This window comes from Paramisgurnus dabryanus, chromosome 19, assembly GCF_030506205.2.
Source record: "Paramisgurnus dabryanus chromosome 19, PD_genome_1.1, whole genome shotgun sequence".
Lineage (NCBI taxonomy): Eukaryota > Metazoa > Chordata > Actinopteri > Cypriniformes > Cobitidae > Paramisgurnus > Paramisgurnus dabryanus.
In genome coordinates, this window is record NC_133355.1 from 28,540,032 (window position 1) to 28,564,854 (window position 24,823).

General features: G+C 38.2%; 1 protein-coding gene across 1 annotated transcript; it reads right to left on the minus strand.

Annotated features, from left to right (window-relative positions):
- Positions 1–21,566: 21,566 nt before the first annotated feature.
- On the minus strand, positions 21,567–24,579 carry arl4ab (ADP-ribosylation factor-like 4ab). Its single transcript, XM_065290977.2, has 2 exons — positions 23,834–24,579; positions 21,567–23,232 (listed from the first exon to the last, which is right to left on the minus strand). The coding sequence occupies exon 2, from the start codon at positions 23,097–23,099 to the stop codon at positions 22,494–22,496; it is 606 nt and encodes a 201-aa protein (XP_065147049.1). The 5' UTR covers positions 23,100–23,232; positions 23,834–24,579; the 3' UTR covers positions 21,567–22,493.
- Between the last annotated feature and the right edge of the window lie 244 nt (positions 24,580–24,823).

The following is a 24,823-nucleotide window of genomic DNA, read 5'->3' on the forward strand; positions in this document are numbered from 1 at the left end:
GGATGTCTAAAATGTAACAAAAAGTAATTCTAACCCCAACCCCAAGTGACAATGGTAAGAAAATAGGAAAAAAACTATGAAAAAACGACAACAAAATTTAATGAAAAAGAAAGTCATGCAACAGACACGAAAAACTATTTGTAGAAGTAACACGAAAAACACATTCGTGCTCAAGGCACGGAAAAAGCTGAATTTCGTGTCATGGACACAAATAAATAATTCAAAATTTTTCGTGACTATAACACAACTTTCCATAAGATCAGTCTGCCATAGCTGTCCTGCTAAAGCCACAATCTCCAGATATCAGTCAGAAACATGCCAAAATTACCACATTTACCCCAAAAGTCACCCACAATTTATCCAGAAACCCCAGATGTCAGCCAGAAAATAGTCCAAATTACCACATTTACCCCTGAACCCAAAAAGTCCAGAAGCCCCATAAAATAGCCGTAACTCAACCAAACTACATTTATGTAAAATGTATAATTGAAAAACACAGAAAATCAAGCAAATGCAAATATGGTGCTGACAAAAATAATTTAAGATAACAGCAACAAAAAAACAATGCCACAAGATCTGCCAAATAAACCAATAACACTGGAAAAATAATTAAATTAAACCAACCAATAAAAAACATAAAAGTTAACAGAGAAACATAAAATAAAATAAAAAATGTAAACAACTCTAGCTGGCTTTGAGCTAGCACAGTAAGAAATGGGAATAAGTGATGTACAAAAACAATGCTGGGAAATGTTGATATAAAATTAATGCTGGGAAATAATGACGTATAAGGGAGAACAGAACAGATCCCAAGCTCCATTCCTTCATCCAGATGCTCATTTTTTACTCTTCTCCCGACTGCACCCTCCAAGTTTTTGCTGCAATCACAGATGTTTGGTTACGCAACCACAAGTGTTTGTGGTCTGCGACGACTCCAGCGATTTCATCTGCTCCAAACTGAGTAAAAGATAAAGTTCAACAGTTCACTTACAGCCAGAGGATAAACAAGTGTAAGACTGGGAGTCTTTCAGAAGGCATCAGTTTAAACAGATTTAGCTTTATATGTGTTTAATAACTTCACAAACCAATCGTCAGTCATGCTCCCCTTTCTTCCACCTGCCGTTAATACTGAAGTTTGCTCAGACCTGCATACATTTACAGTAGTAAAAATCACTTCATGTATAAAGGGATCTATCTCCGTGGTTAATAAAGGCTCTACATCTCTGCTGGTCACTTTTAAAAATGAAACCATTAACCATTAGCTTTGGCACCCTCAGTAACATCCTCCCCCTGCTGTGTGCTTTAAAAGGGGGAAGTGAAGCTTTGTCCTGCTATTGTTCTTATTGCCTAAGGCCAATTAACCTCATATCAACAAGACTTAAAGAGGTGAAAAAATGATTTAAGATTCATCGTTCAACATAGAGCTTTAGGTGAGCAATTGTTGTGAGACAAAGGGAAAGGCAGGCATACTTTCTACCTCATTGTAAATAAATTTTAACATGCACTTAACATTTAAGTATTTGGCAATGCTTCTTGTAACTACAATAAATGAATATAGATTAAAAATTATGTTTAAATGAAAATGTTAAACTGCAGTAAAGATTCTTTGAGGGTTTTCTTTATGGGCAGGGATAGGTGATAGACATTAGTTCAATAAAAAAAAACCATTAAGAAACTTGTGCGAGTGGAAAAAGAATGATGTCAATGAAAGACTCAAAAAGAAAGTGTTCAGGAAACTAAACATGGAAAGCACTGGAAATATGAGGCGTGGTTTGGAAAAAGTTAAGTGAGGACTGTACATGACGGCAGAGGAAACAAGGAAAAGGTATGAGGATGGAAATGAGACCGCAGGAAAGGACATTATACGCAGAGATATGAGATGCACGGATAGCACAGGAATAAAAGAGGGAACAGAGCTTAATAATATGAGCTAGTGATGTAGATCAAGGAAAAATACCCCTGACTTTTAATTTCAGACATTCGATGACGTGGTAGCAGACCTTACACGTCTCAAAATAGCTTGGTTGTGATCATCAAACAGTGAGCCAAAGTCTAACATACTTTGCATAAGCTGTTACCCATTCAACTCATGGTTGCATGCATGCTATTTTTAGATATCAAACGCTTTTGTGAATATATGAACACATTGGATTGAAGAATGAGAAAAGGGCCATTCATTTATTAGTTATGTGTGCAAGCAGATTCATTAATAAATAGCATAAGTATATATATATATATATACTTATCAGTGTAGTACTTTATAAGCATGACCAGATTTATCTCAGGCTATGTAATCAGTTTAATATTGCACTTAATGTAGAGTTACGTACAATATAAATTTGTCACCGTGCCTGAACATTTAGGGACAGTTTCATCCTGAAGTGGGAAATGGTGGGATGTGGGATAACTACTAGTGTAGTGTATTGTGGTAAAAGAGCAAAGTCATACAGCAGCACAGGTGGCTCTTTGTCAAGCCAAGCTTTCATCTGCATAAACAGGTCAATGTAACCACAAAGAGGAAATGCTTCATGTAACCTGACAGAAATAAACATGGTATTAAAGCTTGGCTGACCATCAACCTTGTCCTCAGATGTGTCTCATGAGAGAGTGTGCATAAAAGAAAATTATTAAATGTTAATTGTTAATGTTTCATGTATGCCAACGGAGCTTACAATGCAACAAAGCCGAACAAAACACAGCTGTTGAAACTCACCCACATCTTTAGTATTGTCTGCTGACATTTAAAAAGTTGTAGAGACGCCCCCAAACTCTAATCTCATTTTCCATCTACTTCTGTTGAATCAGTTAAGTGTCTTTGTTTAGTCTGAAGTAAGTGACTCAATACCATTAGGCTCAGCTTTGACATCTACATCTGTCTTAAATGCCACCAATGTGAGGTTTTTAGTTGAATCTTCGGATCTTATCTTATTCACACAAGACTTGCAGTTTGAGATCAAGTCTTTTGAATGTGTTTTATGCATTTTCCAATTTTTTTTAATTGGGTGGTTAAGCCGTTTTTAAGCCGAACCCGAGACAATTGCATTAGATGTTGCTATTTCATATAGCTCTGGAGTTTGGAAGTTTTCAGTTTTCAGTGTTTCATTTAGGTACGATCTTAAGCTAGAAGCATTGTTCCGTTTTTACGCATACGTGAGGGTCTGCGTACCGTGTTCGTGATGTAACTTTAATAATTTTAATAGTATGAGAGCCAGCAGATTTTTCTAACCGCCCATGAGTCTACAGGAGAATGTAGTAGCCCATGAGATGCATTGCATTTTGTTGCAATGTGCATGCGTCCAACATCTGTGTACACATACGAGTCAAATAAACTATACTTGCAAGGCTGGGGTTTGACTGTGCACATACGTTTGCGTAACATTGAAAAAAACTATACTGCAGGATTTAGTCACAGATGTTTCTCCTGAAATTGCTTTGGAGAAATAATAATAAAAACAAATGAGCACTGTAAAAAAAAATCCGTAGAAATTACAATGTTATTGCAGCTGGGTTGCCGGTAATTTACCGTAGATTTAAATTTATGCTATTTACTGGCAAGAGTTTGTTCAAAGTTAAATAAATGTTAAATATTAACAAGTCTTTATCTTTACAGAATAAAACTATACAATAACAGCCTCATGCAAAGCATTCTGGGAACCAAAAATCATCATCAACCTTTTTCTGTTTTTTGCTTCAGATTTTGTTTTCCAGAATGTTTTGCTTGATGCAGTTTTTTTAGTTTTACTCTGTAAAACAAAGACTTGTAAATGTTTAATGTTCATTTAACTTTGAACAAAATGTTGCCAATAAAAAAACATACATTTAAATCTACGGTAAATTACCGGCAACCCAGCTGCAATTTCTACGGAATTTTTTTACTGTTAATATGCATTACAAGTATGGGGCTGTAATATAAATGTAATGAAATTTTCTATAAAGTTAACTTTTGCTTGCAAACTTGAAAAATCTGAGCTCAGTTTGTGACATTATTGAGATCTCTTCTGAAACTCTAATGGAGACTTTTTGTGGTTTCTTGGTCTTTCTTACAAGAGATATAAAGTGATACTCCTGCGTGTAATGAAAATTACCTCATGATGTACACATCCTCAAATCATCTGAGATACATATGACCATCATCTTTCAGACAAACACAATCGAAGTTATATTAAAAAAAATGTGCTTGCTCTTCCAAGCTTTATTGAGGTACTTATAGGGGATCAGGGAACAACTTCTGAGTTTGAAGCCCAAAAAAGTGCCTTCATTCTTTACAGCAGTAATCTACGCAGCTCCAGTGGGTTAATAAAGGACTTTTAAGCATAATCGATGCGATTTTGTAAGAAAAATATTAATATTTCAAACTTTACCCCCTATGACCATTTTTTTGGCACCATATTTTTTAATTCTGTGTAACTGGAACAAAAAATGGCCAATTACACTGCTTCATGTTCAAAGAAAAATATTTGGTTATTATATTTATTTGTTCTTCCTAACCCCCCAAAAAACAAAGCTCGGGTCTTAGGAGGTTAAACTATAATAACTAGCTTCCGGTAACGCCGCCATCTTGAATTCCTCTGCCTTCAGGACAGAGTTTTAGCTTAGTGAGCATTATTTGCCCAACCCATTCTCACAAGATGCGTACAAATGACACGCAGTGTGATTATCGTGTAATAGATACGCCAAATTCCGCTTTTGCGTGCATATGATACGCCAGTCCTTCCCATTCACTTATATGGCGAATCGTTTCGTGTCGTTTTATTTATTGTTTTCTCATTTGTTTTCTGTTTTTTAAACCATTTTCATTTGGGTTTAATAAATAAAAAGGATCCCTAGCTGTCACTATCTCTATATGGGGCAGTCGTAGCCTAGTGGTTAAAGAGTCAGGTTTGTAACCAGATGGTTGCTAGTTCGCGTGCGTGCTCACTTTTCACTTTTATTACCCTTTCAAAAAGTACACCTTTGGAGTGTGGTACAAAAGAGTGCAATATTAGTCCCTCATAGGTACATTTTAGTACCCCAAATAAATACATATCTGTGCCTAAATGGTACATATTATAACTTTTTTAAAGGGTACCCAATATGTGATTATTTTGCAGGTTTTACTGAGGTCTGCGTTTTCGCAATGCATCGTTTCCTCGTGTCAATCAGGGTGAATAATGAGCCGACGCTCTGAGACTTTCACCTGCTGAGAATATAATCTTGTTGGTTCCCTCAAGTAAACATCTGCCACACACCGTTCTCAACACGTTCCTGTTTCTGACAACTGTCAATCACTCATCGCTCCGTTTACCACGACCAAGGTTGAAACAAGCACTGAAATGCTTTCAATAGTTTGTTTACAGCAGCTGTAAAGCTGTCTGACACACAGGTTATCTCCACACAGTTTATTTTCACAGTAGTCTGCTGCATGGGCTGTGGTGCCAACAGTTGCGTAACTCCGAGGCATTTCTGACCAATCCAGTAGCAAGCCTTGTGTTTCTTTTCCTTTCTTTCCTATCCTAAATGTTAAATCATTTCTAGACGCGATTGTTGTCAGGCAGATCAGTTCTGCTTCAGAGGGATCAAGCCTTTTTAAAAACAAATTGCAGACAAGTGCTAAAGGCAGAAAAACTGGGAGAGCACATGAGACACTTTTACACAAGAGTGGCTTTATGTCAAAATTAAGGGCTGAGGTGTTTTTATGATGTTTGAATGATTAATAGATAGGATGACATCCCTAGTTAAAAGTTTAGTTTAAGATGGTGGGCCTGTGATGGACTGTTCATCTATCCAAGGTACAATCTGCCTATGGCCCAAGATGCTGAGATTTTCAGCCTCCCGTAACCCTGCAGAAGCCAAGCTGAATAGCTGGGGTGTTTTAAATGGTTTCTAGCTGGGTGATCACTGACCAAACCCAGCTTGACTGTAATGCTGGTATAAATACTGATTTTGGAGCCAAAATGCATTTGCAAACGTTTGATTGATGACGCACTCCGCACTAAACTCTTCCACCCATTTTCTTTGCTTGTCTGTTTGAGTAAAAGTCAGCTTCTTATCATAACACAGACCTCCAAGACCATGACAGGAAGCCCTGGACACCTCCACCCTCTGAGTTAACAAAAGCTTTCTAGACAAAACAGAAGAGTTTAGTTCCTGTGTTCAGTGCTGCTGCCCTCTCATCCTCCTCCACCCATCTGATCCCACCCCGAATCCTCCAAATACTACAATTTATACAACTTTAAACAAACAGTACAATTTGTATTTATATATGATTTACAAGAAACAATGCAAATGATCATGCTGGCTTTATATTGCTTAATTTAAAAAAAATCTGTAGAAATTGCAGCTGGGTTGCCGGTAATTTACCGTAGATTTAAATTTATGTTATTTACTGGTAACATTTTGTTCAAAGTTAAATGAACATTTAACATTTACAAGTCTTTGTCTTTACAGAGTAAAACTAAAAAAACAGCATCAAGCAAAACATTCTGGGAAACAAAATCTGAATAAAAAACAGAAAAAGGTTGATGATGATTTCTGGTTCCCAGAATGCTTTGCATGAGGCTGTTATTGTTTAGTTTTATTCTGTAAAGATAAAGACTTGTTAATATTTAAAATTTATTTAACTTTGAACAAAATAACATAAATTTAAATCTACGGTAAATTAGCGGCAACCCAGCTGCAACAACATTGTAATTTCTACAGAATTTTTTTACAGTGTGGTATTTATTTCTGAACTTTACAGGGTATATAGATATTCCTGTAGCTCAGTTTAAATCCCCATATTTCATTTGGAAGAGCATTATGCCTGCAAGGACGTGGGTTCAATCCCAGGGACCAGAGATATTAATAAAAGAAATAGATTGAATATAGTCTGAATGCACTGTAAGTCGCTTTGGATAAAAACATTTGTCATATGCGTACATGTAAAAGTATCCTAGGTTAGATAAATGATGAGACATGTTGTCCACATTACAAGAAAATTCAGAAACATTTTTAGCAAAGAAGTGCGCAGATGAAGACTTGGTTGAACAACGGCGCCCGGACGTACATACATGTACATTTAAACAGATGCTGAAGGGTACAATGTTGACTTAATTGGATAATTTCATTGTAGCATTATTGTGTTTTTACATCTACAAAATGTAAAACACGTAAAACGTTTACAAATCTTTTATACCATATTATGTCATTCTTTTCATATTCATATTCAGTCATATTCAATTCAATTCAGTTTTATTTTTTCAATTCAATTCAATTTTATTTATATAGCGCTTTTCACAATTGGTAATTGTTTCAAAGCAGCTTTACATTAATAGAAGCAGTGAAAAGCACAGATATACATATACATATATGATTAAACTGCATTAAATAAATAAGTCAGAAAATATGATTGAAAACATTAATATGAGTAAGAAACGACAATGCACGTGATTTTAATATGTATAAATATGAATATGTACAAATTTGTACGTCTGTAAAGCTATTAATATGTAAATAATTAATGTATTAGTCCTGTTAATACATTAATATTATACGTTTCAGTGTGTATGAAAACTGAATGTTCATGTGCATGTGGTACATCCACACTTTATGTAAAACACACACGTATTCTCATGAATACGTTGGTACATCACGATGCAAGAGTGGTTTTTAAAGTAGGTTTATTTACCAAACATATTAGGATGTTGACCGAATGTTTGAGCCTTTTACATTTTTCAAAAAGCACAGGGAAGATTAGTACACTTAGAGGTTTTTGCAGTGAAAGACAGTTAAATTTGTTAAAGGGGACATTTCACAAGATTTTTTAAGATGTAAAATAAATCTTTGGTGTCCCCAGAGTGCGTACACTGTCAAAAATAGGTACAAAGCTGTCACTGGGGCAGTATCCTTTAAAAAAGGTCCTAATGTGTACCATTTAGGTACAAATATGTACCTTTGAAACACCAATATGTACCTTTGAAGTACTAATATGCACTGTTTGTGTACGAAGGTGTACCTTTTTGAAAGGTTACTGTCCCTGTGACAACTTTTGTACCTTTATTTCTGAGGGTGTATGTGAAGTTTTAGCTCAAAATATCATATAGATCGGCCATTCCCAAACTGTGGTCCGCGGACCACTAGTGGTCTGTGAGGGTACTGCAGGTGGTCTGTGTAAAGGCATAATTTAATATAAAATAATAAAAAAAATTAGAATTTTTTAAGAATATGTTTTAAGAATCTGTTGTACTGATGTGATGACCAGTTATAGTTTTAGTGCTAGTAAACCTATTTAGAGGTGCAGATAAATTCACGACATATTTTATTATGAGAATTATAAGGTGGTCCGCGAAAATTCTTGATTACAAATAGTGGTCCACACACACAAAAAGTCTAAAACCCCCTGATATAGATCATTTAAAATTGTTGGTGTGAGCAAAAATGTGCTGTTTTGGGGTGTGTCCTTTAAAATGCAAATGAGCTGATCTCTGCACTAAATGGCAGTGTCGTGGTTGGATAGTGCAGATTAAGAGGAAGTTTTATCCCATTCTGACATCACAAGGGGAGCCAGATTTCAATGACCTATTTTTTCACATGCTTGCAGAGAAAAGTTTACCACTGGGTTGATCTTTTTCACATTTGTAGGTTGATAGAAGCACTGGGGACTCAATTATAGCATCTAAACATGGAAAAAGTCTGATTTTATGATATGTCCTCTTTAAATACCAATGAAATTACTAATGTGACTTTTGTAAAAAAAAAAATAAAAAAAAAATAAGGCATTTTAGTTGCCAAGTAAAATTACTGAACCTAAACATAAGAGCCTCATAAAAAGCTCCCTTACAAGAAAACATGTCAGACACAATTAGCGAGTTTTGCATCTGAACTCTTTATTTGTTTGATTTGGGAAATAATTTTTGGATATGGCAAGACATGCAAACTAATGATCATAGCTTTCATTTTGCTAAATTCTTTAAAGATATGCAGTTCAGAGCAAGATTTTCTTTTTGAATTTTACACAATGCTTTACTCGAGAGGTCAGGTCCATCATCTCCAGACTTAAGATAAATTAATGATGGCATTTGTCAAGAATCACATTTGAAGGAGAGTTAAAAAGCACCTTCAAACTGAATACTACACAACCCTACAGAGATTGTTTAAAGCTCAGCCCGGCTTTGAACTGTCAGACATACTGAGGGATTCTTGCTTAGACGTGTATCCTTTATTTCTCCCCTTCTCTGTTCTCTCTCTGTCCTTCTCTTGCACATACTCACATATAATGATTGTTCAGTATAGACTGGAAATGTTTAATGAAAAACATGTGTTTTATAAACTCTAAACAAAGCCCTGTAAAAGAGCTATTGATGATGGAAAACTTATGCAAATAGTACGCAAACATTTTCTGATATTCTGCCTGAAATGTATGTCTCAATGTAAATACTGGAACTGGTCAAGTTATCAGAAATCATAGAAGTCTTAAAACTTTAACGTTTATGATAAGGCAAATGTGTGACATAATATGAAGTTTTATTTTAACAAAGTTCGGGAGGCGCACGTTCAGGGAATCAACCAATCAATAAAGAGAAGACCGGTATATAAAGCCGTCTCTCACCTCTATCCCACGATAAGTTCAACAGCATCCCTCCACCACCCCCTCACCTCACTCTAGCCTGGGTTCTTCTCCCAGTGATTAAAGGGGGGGAGTTCTCTGGGATCGGGCCATATTCCAAGCTTGGAGCCCTCCCTGGACAGCACGCCAAATACGCATAAATTAATATATATGAATTACCCACATTACGATTATTAATTTTGGCTTCAAATGGGAAATTCACCCCTTTTCCATCCCTCCCTTATTAGCCTAAGCATTTAAAAGTGTTGCCTATACATCCTCTAAAAAAATGCTGGGTCCCAATAATGTAACCTACTGTATGCTGGGTTGCTTTAACTTATTGTTGGGTCAAATATAAACATTTTCTGGGTTTAATTAGCCCAGCGGCTGGGTTCGTCCCATTTCAACCAAATGCTGGGTTTAAAGTAACCCAGCCTTTTTTTTTGAGTGGACAGCCTGGTCTCACTGTTAATGCGTAACGTTTAAAAACACAATGGGCCCTATCTTGCACCCAGCGCAATTGACTTTGTCAGTGACGCATGTATCATTCATATTTTGCACCAGCGCACAGCGGGTTTTTCCCTCCACAGACGCACGTCGGCAAACTAGGGAATGAACTTGCGCTCCCTGGGCGGTTCAGCGCAAAAAAGGAGGCGTGTTGCAGCGCAAACCATCCCTGATGCTATTTTGCAGTTTCAAAAAAACAATTGCGCCACTGACCAGAAAAAAACTAGTCTAAAATCAGTGGCACGTTGCGCGTTGTTCATTATGCTATTTTAAGGGCGCATGCTTGACCATGATGTATAGCGTGCACAACGCGCACACACTTTGCTACACAGATGCAACAGTTATTTTTGCAAATCATAAATTGTTAAAATAAAAATTATTAACACATGAGATAAGGGAAATCATTGTGGTGAGCATTGTGGTGATAGTTTTTATTTATTGTGTGGCTGCGTTACAAATTATCATGCAAATAACGATTAAAATATTTTCATAAGTTTGTTGTGTGGCTGTATTACGTTTATTTTATGTAAATAATAATTAAAATGTTTTCATAAGTTTGTTGTGTGGCTGTATTACGTTTATTTTATGTAAATAATAATTAAAATGTTTTCATAAGAAACCTTAATGTATGTGAACTTGATTTGTAAGTGTACTTTGGGGTTGGACTGCTGGCGTTTCTCGGCTTTCAGCTGTGAGGGTGGACGCAGCGATGTCCTCTGCTGGCGTCAGGTCCTGTATAGAGGCAGATCCACCTCCCGATTTATGCTGGCAAGCTTGGGATTCCCCCGTCTCCTGACATCATTGTAGCGCTTGCGACGCAACGTCCTGGGGATGCCAGCTGATGAGATATTTCCTCCCACGCCTGTTTAACCGACGCTGATTTGGGCAGGTTTCTCCCATCCCCATACAAAACAACTTCTGTGTCTTTGACTGCTTTTACAAGAATGTCACGGCCAGAGGCGGACCAAAATATACCAAAGGTCACACCCCTCTCAACTCTTCCACCTCGAGGAGTTTCCCAAGACCACCCCAATGACCAGACAGACGAGTATACTACGTTTAAAATAAACTTTATTTAAATATTTAAAAAGGAAAAAGGGAAAGGGGCAAGTTTAAAAACTAATGTGGCTTCTTCTGCCCTCCAGGGCCACTCGTGACAAGGACCGGGGACAGGGGCTCCTTAAGGCGCTGGTCCTAGAACCCGTGGCGCGCTCCGCTTCTTGCTGGAGGCAGAATCAAGAACAGAAAGGTTATCACAATGTGCTTTGATGCAATCTTACTGCTGCTCTAATTCTCCGTCCTCTCTCTCTCTCCTATGCCTTAGGTTCGTCGTTCTGCAGCCGCTAGACACTGGGGGTCTTCGTTCACACAGAGCATTTCTTGTGACACAGGTAAGTGGTTGCTATAAGCACAGGTCAATAACCTTCACAGAGGTAAGTTACTCACGACACTGGGGGTCTTCGTTCACACAGAGCATTCCTTGTGACACAGGTAAGTGGTTGCTATAAGCACAGGTCAATAACACTTCACAAAGGTAAGTTACTCACAACACTGGGGGTCTTCGTTCACACAAAGCATTCCTTGAGACACAGGTAAGTGGTTGCTGTAAGCACAGGTCAATAACACTTCACAGAGGTAAGTCACTCACAACATTGGGGATCTTCGTTCACACAGAGCTTTCTCCTATCCACCACTGGGTTTCACCACTGCCCGCTCTATCGAAGAGTGAAGCTCTCTCTAACACACCCGGGGCCAAGGCTGAATTTCACTCTCTCCGTAGGACTCGGGCCACAACAGATGTAATCCTCTCACGATTCGTCCGAGGCCGGGCGGTTTGGTCGCTACAAGCACAGCATACACACAGCAAGCACGGCACAACACCAAGTAATAAGTGAAACTCACCCACGACACTCTTGTACACACTTCACGTGATATTAAATATGGACTTAGCCACCAGGCTTCGATTCCCTCGGGAGGATAGCTGGGCGATGTTTTGGTCACCGTTTGAGAGTAGGCTTTATATTGCTCACAGCCCCGATGTGTTGTTTGTTACTTCTCTGGCTCACCCACGCTTTCTTGTCCCGCAGGGCCACTGATCGATGCGTAGACGGCGCTTCCTATACAAATGTTTCATCCGTGTTTCCGGTCAACCCACGGCTCGCCCACTCTTCCCTCTCCGGTGGGGCCAGGGACCTCAAACACAAGAAAGACACACACCAAGCAACTCCTCTTCGAAATATCACACGATGAACCCAATGGCCGTTACTCACTCTTTGTTGTCAATAGCCTCCTGTATCTATAATCCCGTTGGCTCTGTATCTTGCTCACTCACGAGTGAAAAACTCTCCCAAACTTCCTTCGCTAGCTGTCTCTCCTTCCTTTACTTCCCCGAAGGAACGATCAAGTCAGCACAAGCGTCTGCAAAGCAGCAACACAACGCACACAAAGTATATAACAAGCACACTCGGTGTGGTGTCCCTTTAATTTTTCACAGCCCCGTCCTTTTCGCCTCTTCTGGCAGCCGCACTCTTTCCTTACACCATAGGTGAATCGCGGATCAACGGCGCCCTTTCGGCTCCTCCAGGGACGGGGCGTGTGGTTCAGTTCGCCCAAGGCATAAAGGGACTCACGCCCGAAAACTGCTCTCCTCCTTTGTGCCTCCTTGGACCTTTTTATCTCGCTTGGCTCTACTCCCTCCTCCAATCGTGTCTGTCGACTACATTCGCCACACCTGTTGCTCATTTTCTCCCAATCTGTGTTGCCTGGGAGACCAGGAAGCGAAATGGTGTTTTTAAAATCGGGTCTTGGCGGAAACCATCTTCACGGAACCTTTCTCCGCCACTTTTGGTTCCCGCCCTACCATAGTCACCTGGTGACAAGAACGTCGGTCTCCTCGGCTGTGAACCGCTCCTGGCGTGCGCCTGGTAAATCCGTCATAATAATAGCAACCTGCCATGGAACTTGCGCACTTGCGTTTAAAGGGAATGTTGGAAGACGTTCTGATTGGTTTATTTGACGTTACGCCCAAACCACACCTATGAATAATGAACCTACTTCGGACCAACCCCTTATTGATTTGCGCCCGGCGCAAGAGTTATTTCTCCCGCCGGGAAAATAGCAACAGCGCCCAAGATCCGCCCACAAACTCACTTGCGCTTTGCGCTTCGCACTTGCCTTTCAGATCGTTAAAAAAGGGCCCTAAATTTTTTTTTTGTATGTTTAACTAGATGCTGATGCATACAATGTAGATGTATTTGCAACATTTAATCGTAGCATTATTATTGAATAATTTCCCACTATTTTATCGAAAATGAGTGTTTAATATCACTGCTGTAAAGCAATGTGTAGTAAAGCTTTTTAAGGCACAATATTTAAATTTGAATTCATAACGTACGCCAGATTTTACTTTTACATAAAAATGATATGAAGTTGAAAAGATGAAATCTGATGCTGCACCAAAACTAAAAATGCATCTAAGCCGATGTTCTTAATATTCTCTAAGTGTGAAAAAGGTTTTAAAAATCCAGTCCACAATCACTTTTTATATTGAAAAGCAGTCATTTTGTGTGTTTTCATCACTAATGAACTTGGCAATTAAAGTTTTTTTAATTTTTTTGTAAACATTTGTTAGTTTTGATCAGTACTGAGGTTGATTAACAGATTTCTGCAGAAAAGTGACAAAAAATATTTATCTGATACATTTTCACAGCCGTTTAATTTAGTGGATGTTTTCATCCACGAAACAACACGAAGAGGTAGTGAATTTGAAAAATGCACAGGGGTTTAAAAGCAGTTAATGGATTGAAAATGGGTACAGTAGTGATGTCATGTGTGTGTTTAAAGGGGGCGGGATCTTTTAAAGTTCTCAGGAAAGGCAGGGAGTGGTGGAGAACTTATCTTTCACTGCTTTCCCCTCTCTCACGAGCCTATCATTCACCACCCCACCCATTCACACCACACTTTATCCTGTGCTCAGACATTCACACCTCACTACTGCGGCCAAACATTGGAGATAAATTCATTTTGAACATATGTTAATCAGAAACCATTTGAGAATGAAACAGACGGTTTTAAAAGGTCGTCTAAAGCAACAAATTAAAGTGTGGATTATAACATGTTGTTTGAAAGGCGTCTTTGACCCCATTTACACTCGACATTAACATCTGTTTTTAGATGATCAGCACTAAATACAGGTGTGAACAGGATCCAGAACACTTTGGTTCACAAGACAACATTGCGTTTGTAGAGCATGTAAAACTTCTGAAGTTTGGTTAATTTAAGGTTTATTTGGAAATAACAATGGTGATACGGTGAGTCTTCCTATCCCATTGTGTTCCTAATTGGTAGAGCATTGCTTTAGCAACGCAAAAGGTTCTGGGTTTAATTCCAGGGAAGACGCAAATGTTTAAAACACAAACAGTTTTCAAAGGGCAAGTTTTTGATAAAGATGCCTTGTTGTCTCTGTGTAAACTACTTAAACGTGAATCTGTGATCACGGTGATGTCATGCATGTGTTAATTCAACCTACAGGCATGCTTGAGTATAACCAAACCAACAATGGCGGCCTAGGACTGTGTGTTAGCTGCTCAAGATACTGAGTTTATTAACGCTTCTCCAACAAAAGTTACAACATTTGGGCTCTTTATAGTCCTGGGTCACTTTTTGTAATAAATCTACCTCATCATCCGTCTAAACAAAACTGATTGATGCTGTCACCATCTTAATTGTTTGTATTTATCGCTCTCTTGATGATTGTGTATGTGTGCAGGGTTGTAATGTTTCTTTACAAGGTAACATCTCCACCAACTGGCCAGGCATTCATAAGTCCGCGGATTTTGTCGTGTTGGCGGATTTGTGTATATATACACACGTCTTTCTGTCATCTGTATGTGAAACTCTTCATAAACACAAAAGGAAAAACCTTTCAGTTTTTCACTTAATTGCTGTCATGTAAACATAGCCTTACACTTAAAGATACAATATGTAGTATTTTTACCACTGGATGTCGCTATTTCACGATAACACAATAACAAAGGTGCAGTGTTGGGGAAAGTTACTTTTAAAAGTAATGCATGACGATATTAAGTAACTCCCTAAAAAAGTAACTAATTGGAAAGTAATGCTTACGTTATCGCAATAATGTCAAGCTCTGCACTGTAAAAAAAATCCGTAGAAATTGCAGCTGGGTTGCCGGTAATTTACCGTAAATTTTAATTTATGTTATTTACTTGCAAAATTTTGTTCAAAGTTGAATGAACATTAAACATTTACAAGTCCTTGTCTTTACAGAGTAAAACTAAACAAACAGCATCAAGCAAAACGTTCTGGGAAACAAAATCTGAAGCAAAAAACAGAAAAAGGTTGATGATGATTTCTGGTTCCCAGAATGCTTTGCATGAGACTGTTATTGTATAGTTTTATTCTGTAAAGATAAAGACTTGTTAATATTTAAAATTTATTTAACTTTGAACAAACTCTTGCCAGTAAATAACATAAATTTAAATCTACGGTAAATTACCGGCAACCCAGCTGCAATTACATTGTAATTTCTACGGATTTTTTTACAGTGTGGCCTGCATTTTCCGTTTCTGACTCAAACTGTTCCCGCCCAGGCGCACAGAGTGTCTAATTCTACGTTAACATGTTACGTTTAATTCAGTACATTATTTTATTTTTAATTTGAATTAATTAAACTGAAAAGTAACTCGCATTTCTTTTTTTAAAAAGTAACTGAAATATTAACTCTTTCGCCGCCATTGAGATAACTCGTCAATTAAGAGAAAACGCTTCCCTGCCAATGACGAGAATTTCCAAATTTCCGCAATACCGCTATTATACACCAAGATCTCCGTGTATGTTTTAAAGATCCCTCTGCATCTGATCTCTATCAAAAGTCCTTCACAAAAATGTAATTATTTCAGCTTTTTGCTCAAAATTGGGTGATTTTGAAGAAACCTACCCATATTTGAGAGGTGATAAAAAGAGAACTAATGAAGGTAGGATGAAACGTTTATTTTTTTTAAAGCAGAGGGTCTATTCTTTCATTTGATATATTGTTTGTTTTTATATTTAAAGAAGAACATTTTCTGGAAGGCATTAAACTTTTGTGAAAATCATGAAACATTTTGGCGTTACTTTACTCATTACTTCAGAAAAGTAATATTATTATGTAATGCGCGTTACAACACTGCAAAGGTGAAGCTTAATGACGTTATGAATGAGAGTGGAACGATGGGAGATGATTTTTTCACCATCCAAGGAAGTATGAAATTTGCTAATCATGTTCACAGATGAGATCATGAATTAATGTTTTATTACACTGTAAAAAAAAATCCGTAGAAATTACAATGTTATTGCAGCTGGGTTGCCGGTAATTTACCGTAGATTTACATTTATGTTATTTACTGGCAAGAGTTTGTTCAAAGTTAAATAAATTTTAAATATTAACAAGTCTTTATCTTTACAGAATAAAACTATACAATAACAGCCTCATGCAAAGCTTTCTGGGAACCAGAAATCATCATCAACCTTTTTCTGTTTTTTGCTTCAGATTTTGTTTCCCAGAATGTTTTGCTTGATGCTGTTATTTTAGTTTTACTCTGTAAAGACAAAGACTTGTAAATATTTAATGTTCATTTAACTTTGAACAAAATATTGCCAGTAAAAAACATAAATTTAAATCTACGGTAAATTACCGGCAACCCAGCTGCAATTTCTACGGAATTTTTTTACAGTGTACCTGTACATTTGATCACTTTATTTTATGCCATCGTAATGAATTGCGAGCGAATCTTTCAAACATGGTAAAGAGCGACACATTTCCGGCTGACATCAGAGGTATTCAGGCCAATCACAACGTACAGATTAGCTGTCCAATAAGGGACACAGAGCTTTTCAAATCAATGAGTTTTCGTAATGAATTAGCTGCAAGACACAACAGCTGCGTGTTATGCTGTATAAATGCACTTCCACATTTTCATGGCTGTAGCCATCTATGAGGCCACCAAGGTCCTTACCTCGGTAATTATTTTATATTTAAAAATAAATATTTAAGTTATCTGAATGACTATTTAGTTATTTAAAACAACTCATATTGGCATACGTGTATATAATTAAGCTTGGACAGTTTAAAATGATGGAGACTGACTGAAGCAGCTGTTAGACGGTGGCGACCGTGGGTGTAGCATTCGCAGTGTTGCCAGATCCAACTTGTGAAAATCCTCTTTAGACCTAATGTTTCATGATTTAGCAATTAATGTAACACTTTGGGAAATTTACAAAGTGAGAATGTGCAGGTTAGTGTTAGTGATGTGATTTATTTCTGAAAGACAAGGTCTGAACTTATTTTTTTCTTTATGAACAATTTTTTTGTTTTGGTACTAATATCAGCATTTAAGCACTAATGCTAATATATAGCGGAAACAGCTAAACGGTCAGCCTTGTGGGTTTAATGTTCACTACGTCATAATTTATTTGGAAAATGGGTTTCCGTCTCCCATTATTGACGTTCACTATTTCTCGCATGGGCCAAAAACCACCTCAAGCGAGCCTAAAAACATTTTTGCAAATTAAATTTGAAGTTTCCATCACTTTTTTCTTATGCGATACTTCAGAATGCCGACAAAATCATGTTGATGAAATCATAAACATGGACAGATTTCCTTGTTTCCAGGAAAAAAGATTCTTATTGCAACATTCTCAAATCATGCTGCAATAACATGAAGTATGCCAGTTTAAGTGGATGTTGTCATTTAAGCTTATAATAAACATGTTTTTTTTTTTAAGAAATTTACATTTTTTTGTTATATTTTTGCTGAATCCCAATAGTAAACAGAGCCTTTATATGTTTTCTAAATTCCATTACATTGTTCTGTTTTTATTCATAATCCATTCTGTCTCAGGTCTTCATATATTTAAGCCGTCTGACTGGAAACATTTAGCTTTAGGGAAAATTACAGCACACCAGATTACAGTAAACATCTGCTATGAATATTAAAGTTGGTGTTCCAGAATGATTCTCCCTTCCCTAATGCCGAGCGCTAATGAATGAGCACCTTTTACGACCACGGGCTACAGTTTTACAACTGTAAGTGACTCTTTTATGACGGTTGCACACAGGGCGTTTGGCGAAGGAAATTCAAAGTCAGCATGGGTGTAGTGAACAGGAAACCTGTTCTGATTTCTGATCTCCTTTGCCAACACAGGTCCTTCAAATCTCATGGGATTTACATCACATGATCAAAAGGAAAGGGGCTCTAACTGGGTCACAAAGCATACAGGAAGGGTCACAGAGTAACGGGGAGTATGGGAACCGCTAACCGCTTCATATCCCCAGCATGATTCTGATAAACCAGGCTTATTTTCTTAAGGGGCCATGTGAACTGCACGCATGCTTAACCTCAGCCCTGCTTAAATGCTGTTTTAGTGAAACAAACCACAGGGCACTGGGCACAATGCCAGCTTGCCTCTGAGAACCAGCTAAAACTACTAATACAACTGCGCTGTACCCATGCGAAGACACAAGACATAGGATGCTGGTTTGTGAAGTAAGGGTTGTGGGTAAAATTCTCAAATGCTGTTGTCAAACAAATTAAAGCAGACAGCCAGATCACATCTCTCTCAGAAGCCTCGTGGCCAAGCGAGAGCTATATAACTAAGCCTTGATGTTGTTTCTCTACCAAAAATGTTATGCTTTAAAATGCTAAATTGCAAATTCTCTTTGAGGTGCTGGTAACTTCACGTACAAGAACCAAACAAAAGGTTCCCTACGGAGACGCAGCGGCTTCTGCAGAGAACAAACGTTTGCATATTTTATGATTCGAGGCCGTTGAAGTCAATCCTTCTTCTGTTATCTTTGAAACCTGATGACATCTCAGACCTATGGGTGCAGCATTATGTGACCTGTTCTTAGTTGTTCTAGTCGGTGTCAGCCAGCTGCCGTCAGAATGCTGAACAGGGCGAACGAGTCCAACTGTGGGACCCTGAACTGGTCAGCTGATGCAAATGCCCCTCTGTCCGTGTTAAGGTCTTATTGTTCAGAGAGACAGTGTTTTTGTCCTAGAACTGCCTGTGCCAGATCCTCTTCAAACATAACACGTGCCTGTGGGAGCTGGAGGCTAAACCAGCTGTGCTAAAAACATAGTTGCATATCACATTGTTGCATGTACTTAGCTGTTAAAAGAACAAATTATATTTATGTTATATAATTTGATTAATGCTTAATTAAATGCTTACAGTCTAAAAAATGCTGGGTTATTTTCAGTGTTGGGTCAAAAAGGGACGAAACCAACACGTTGGGTTGTAATGAAACCTATGCTGGGTTGTTTAAACCCATTGTTTGGTTAAATATAAACATTTTCTGAATAATTTAACCCAATGACTGGGTTTGTTTCTTTTGACCTAGCACTGCATTTTTTTATTTTATGAATTTGATAAGGGGTCATATATAAATTTGTACATTTATTGACGCCAAAGGCACATTTTCATCTGCAGTCCCCCAAAATGTCATTGCTAACATGACTTATAAAAATACAAACTATTTTAAAATACAATAAAACATACACTCTAATACAATTAATATTATTTTCAACCCAGCTCGATTAAATTAACCCAGAAAATGTTTATATTTGCCCCAACATAACAACCCAAGCATAGATTAAATTAAAACTAAATGGGCTGGGTTTGTCCCATTTTGACTCAAATATGGGTTAAAAAATAACCCATGCAGCATTTTTTTTTTTTTTTTTTTTTTTTTTTGAGTTAATTGAACCAAAAATGACATTAAGACATTTGATATTCTGTGACAGAAAAATATTAAAGAAATTATTTTATACAGAATAAAAAAAAATTCTTTCATCTCATGGTTGGGTCAAATAACTCTATATTTTACCCAATCATGGCCCGGTATCATTTAGATATCTTTAGAAATAAAATAAAACAAAATAAAATAATTAAATCAAGACGATCTGAATATTAAACAATGTTAAGACTGACCACTGTATTAGTATAAGGTAAACTCAACCATTTTTTTTACTCCGGAATAGTATAATAAATAATAAATATGTGTATAAAATATAAAATAATAAATTGTTATTAATCATTATGTCTTCATTTCTTTGGGTTTATTATAAGCAGCCAGTTATTTAAAATATGTATGCTACTTTAGTAGGATTTGTATAAGTTCTTTTGATTTGTTAAAGTTAAATTAATAAATTACATGTTCTGTAACACTCCCATCTCTGGAATTGCCTGAAAATTTTAATCCCGTCCAAATCGGTACATAAAATCACAGACATCCTGGGGGACATGTTAAAACTCAAACGTCACTTGGAAAACTAATCCCGTCCGAATAGTGCTTAAGTGTGTAGTACATGTTAACGATATGCAAAAGGTACATACTTCAAAGTAAACGATGACGCGAGTTATCCACTACAACAAACACATAGATTGTAGGCAACAGTTTACTTCCTGTGATTGGTGATGTAGTAAAGACTGACATTATCAATTCCTCCAATTTCGAACTCACAGCCTGTAAGTTAACTCCTCTTAGCATTGCATTGTGTGCGAATCTTTCAAACATGGTGAGGAGCGATAGATTTCCGGCTGACGTCAGAGGTATTCAAGCGAATCACAATGTACGGATAAGCTGGCCAATCGGGGTTACAGCACTTTTCAAATCAATGAGTTTTGTACAAAATCTGTGCGTTTTAGGACGCTACAATAATGTACGATATGTGGAAAATAAAGTGTTTTTTTAACCGTAAACCACGCAAACACATTGTATTACACCAAATACATGACATAACATTGTTTTTAGCAATGAAAAATTAAATAGGTGCACTTTAAAGCCCGAAATATATGCAAACGTACACAGTCGAACACAAAGCCTTACAAAGTAACATTTATTTGACTCCACGCATGTGCATTGCAACAAAATGTAATGCATCTCACGGGCTACATACTACCTTCTCCTATACGCGCATGTGCGACCTACACGTACAATGTACACAGGGTTTTAAAATTCAGGGATGAGCGTACAGTACATGTGCACTCTTCAGATGTCGAAAATGTACCCTTGTGTATGCGTAAAATAGGGACTCCACTTCAGCCTTTAGGCTTGCATCCCTAACATCCTGCATAAACAAGTCATTCCAACAGCATGAGGGTGAATACATCATTTTCACTTTTTTGCATGAATTCCAGAATTAATCAAATATTATAAAATACTTAGTTTGGTAACATAAAAGACTAACAAATGACTGGGAGGGAACAGCACAATACCGCTACCTTTAAACGGCTGTATTACAACAGACCAAGAAAGAACAAAGTACACTGTTTGGAAATATGCCCACAGAGAGCCTTATCAAAGTAAGTTTACCTCATCTGTTTTGCATGTCCCAAAAGAGCAACCCTTCCAGTGACTCATCTGTACAGTGTGTCAAACCGTTATCAGATTATTGAGTAGTAGTGAGTCAGGTAGAAATGAGGACTCAACATGTTCAGTGTAGTTGTGGATTTATTCAAAATGTACAAATTTCAACACATAAATATGAACATCCCTCAACTCACAAGCATGAATGTAAAACAATGAACGACTGTTCGGGAAAAAAAGCTTCACTCGAAGCAATACATTACATTTCTGTATTATAATAAACTCTTTACAAAAAAAATGAATATGAATGATGCAAGTTCATAGATTAGAAAAAGGGAATTGCTAAAGTGCATTTAAACATCTCTTGTCCTTTAAGGAAGTACACAATGTGGTTACAGCTAAAAGTTACACGAATAGTTCTCTAGGAGCGAGTTTAGGAGAACTTTAAGAGGAATAAGTACACCCTTAACATGTACTTATGAAATAATACCCTGTACTGTGACACTGTTGTGCGTTCCCAAACAAGTGATCCATAAAGCTTATTGTTGTTCCCCGACCACCAAGACAGCAAACACTGGTGGTCAATACCAAATCAAACCGACAGGAGAGACACATGAATGCATACATATACGTTCATGGCAGCTTTGGTAATCCATCCTTCCATTTCATGACTTTACATTGTTGGTAAAATGCTAAGATATTAGTAGATGTGTAACACATAAGACACAAAGACTAACTCTGTCTTTGTCATTTTCAAGTTCAAGCCCAGTGTCCTTCAACAGAACTCCATGTACCACCTGACAGCATTGCGTAACACAGTGTTTATGTAAAAGTTCCACATGGTCCTCTCTGTGACAATCCAAAGTGTTACATCAATACAATCCCCTAGCTGTGGGACACAACTGCACCATCTGACTGATAAAACTCAGTCCGCTGAAATGATAATTCCAGAAGCGGAGGGCAACAAAGTCCCTCGGCGTATCAGCAGAGCCATCACAGAGGCGACCGAGGACCTCTTTACCATCACGTCCTGCTCATAAAACATCACTAAAGTCATCTTTTCCTCTTCTGCTGCCTCATCATCTTCCTCCGCTTGATGATCATGGAATGGAGCCGCTCCAAGCCTTCCTGTAGGCCCTCTCCGATGATGGCGCAGGCCGGCTGGAGGTGCCAGGGTGTGTGAGAGCCGAGCTCATTCAGCGCCAACATCTTCTCCACCTCGCACAGGGGCAAAGCGTTGCGCAGGTCCTGCTTGTTAGCCACCACTAAAACGGGCACTCCCTGGTTCTCCTGAAGCCTTGTTATCTTATGGAGCTCCGTCTTGGCCTCCTCCATGCGCTCCACGTCCACCGAGTCCACCACGAAGACGAGGCCGTCCGTGCACCGCGTGTAGGAACGCCAAAGAGGCCTGAGCTTCTCCTGACCACCAACATCCCAGAAATGAAACGTCGCCGTCCGTCCTTTCCCACCGAGAGTCACTTTGATCTTCTCCGTGTTAAAGCCCTTGGTAGGAACGGTGTTCACGAACTCGTTGAAACGGAGCCGGTACAACACGGTGGTCTTACCGGCACAGTCCAACCCGAGAATAACAATGTGCAGGGCTTGAAAAGACGGCAAACGGGGAAAGATGGCATGGGGCTCTGATAATCCATTCCCCATCTTGTTCTGACACTCCGGAAAGGATGAAAGGCGAAGGCTCGGGAGATCAGGTGTCGTCTCTGCTCCTGCTTCACCAAATATTCACAAGGCTTCTCTCGTGTTCCCCAAGGAATGCTGCTACTGCTGCTATAACCTGAAACCAAATGAAGAGGAAGATGATGCAATGAGCCAATGACATGCAGTTTTACATGACTATGTTCATTCTTAAGCACGGTTCCCTCTTTGTCATTTTAAAAAGCAAGGATTCAAGCTAGCCTGGTGTCATTCAGTGCCGGTGATGGTGAATGAGGGATGCAACAGCAGGAAGCCCATTTGCACAACAGGGGCACCAGGATTTCATTTCTATTCAGAATGCATCGGTACAAATCCTAGCACTCTTGGTCTCCTATACATGATATTATATTGTTGTATAGCAATTGTTAATATAGAGAAAGCTGAGTTTGGCCTGTCTAAATCTGGAAAACACGAGTCTGTCGCAGATCTCCATGGCCATCTGTAAAAGCGCTTGAGGAGGGGCACAGCTCATAAATAAAGACATGAGATCTGCTCATCATTTGCCCCCAACAAGTGATTCAACATGATATCTGCTACAATAATGTCAGAGGAAAAATACTTCATAAGAGGCCAGGAGATGAATAATAATAAGTTACTCTATATATAACAAAATTGCATGGACTCTTATTTATCATCATTAAGCTTTGCGTCTAAAAAATAAAACGCTGTTTGGTACTCACCTCATTCAGATGCGTCCCTTGCGTTGCACGTCCCCACTGTTTACGCGTATTTCCAAAAATATTGCTCTCATTCACATCAACTGAGCTGAAACGCGCAACCGCTCCGTGTCTGTTTCACTGACTCCAGCAGCCGCCTCCCACTTCATTCTACCACGCTTAGCACCGCCCATCGCTCAGAACGCGCGCTGATTGGTGCATTGTCAGAGGCGGGTAGCATTTCTCTCGGAATTCGATTGGTGAAAAGTCAAGCCCGTCGTGTTTTGTGCACGCCCCTTCGCCACCTGTTCACGCCGCTCAAAGCTTTTAAAGTTTGGAGAGTTGAGCTTTAAAAAGTGAATACATTTGTTGTGTGTATTGTCTAACATGTTATAAACTGTAGTATGGTGGAAAGCAAAAAAGAGCGCGATATAAATCAAGGATTTTTTTTTTTTAAGTAAGCATTGCATTTGATCGTTAACATCCGACCTAATAAGCGGTTGTGTATCACAGTGTCAAAACAATTAGCACTGCCATCAATGAACAATCACACTTTGATGGACCTGACTGTCACGTACAGCACGCTGCCATTCACACACCGGAGATCACTGAAGATTTCAGACTCACTAATCGTCTTCAAAGAGCTGTATAGTGAACTCAACGTTTATTTAGTGTCGCTTTTAATCGGTCTGTCACTTCAAAAGATTTCATTCCGGAATTTATTTCATGCGCATGCTCAATGAAAGATGCGTATTCAGCAGTCTAGTTAAACAAACAATACAGAGTTTGAGCTTTCACATGAAATCACTATACTGTAGTAAAATGTTTTTGAACCTTACCGTAGTGAATATTAAAATATGCTATACTATCAATTCATAGCGCAGATACATGAACAAAACGAAGTTACAATACTTTAAGTTACAAATTTACAATAATATACTACAGTTTACTACACCTTGCTGCAATTTACTATAGTAAATATTTCAGTACTAAACTGCAGTATTTTTCATGTGG

What these genes read in the sequence shown, in the direction of transcription:
- arl4ab (XM_065290977.2), bottom strand. Translation starts at nt 23,099, where the DNA reads ATGGGGAATGGATTATCAGAGCCCCATGCCATCTTTCCCCGTTTGCCG.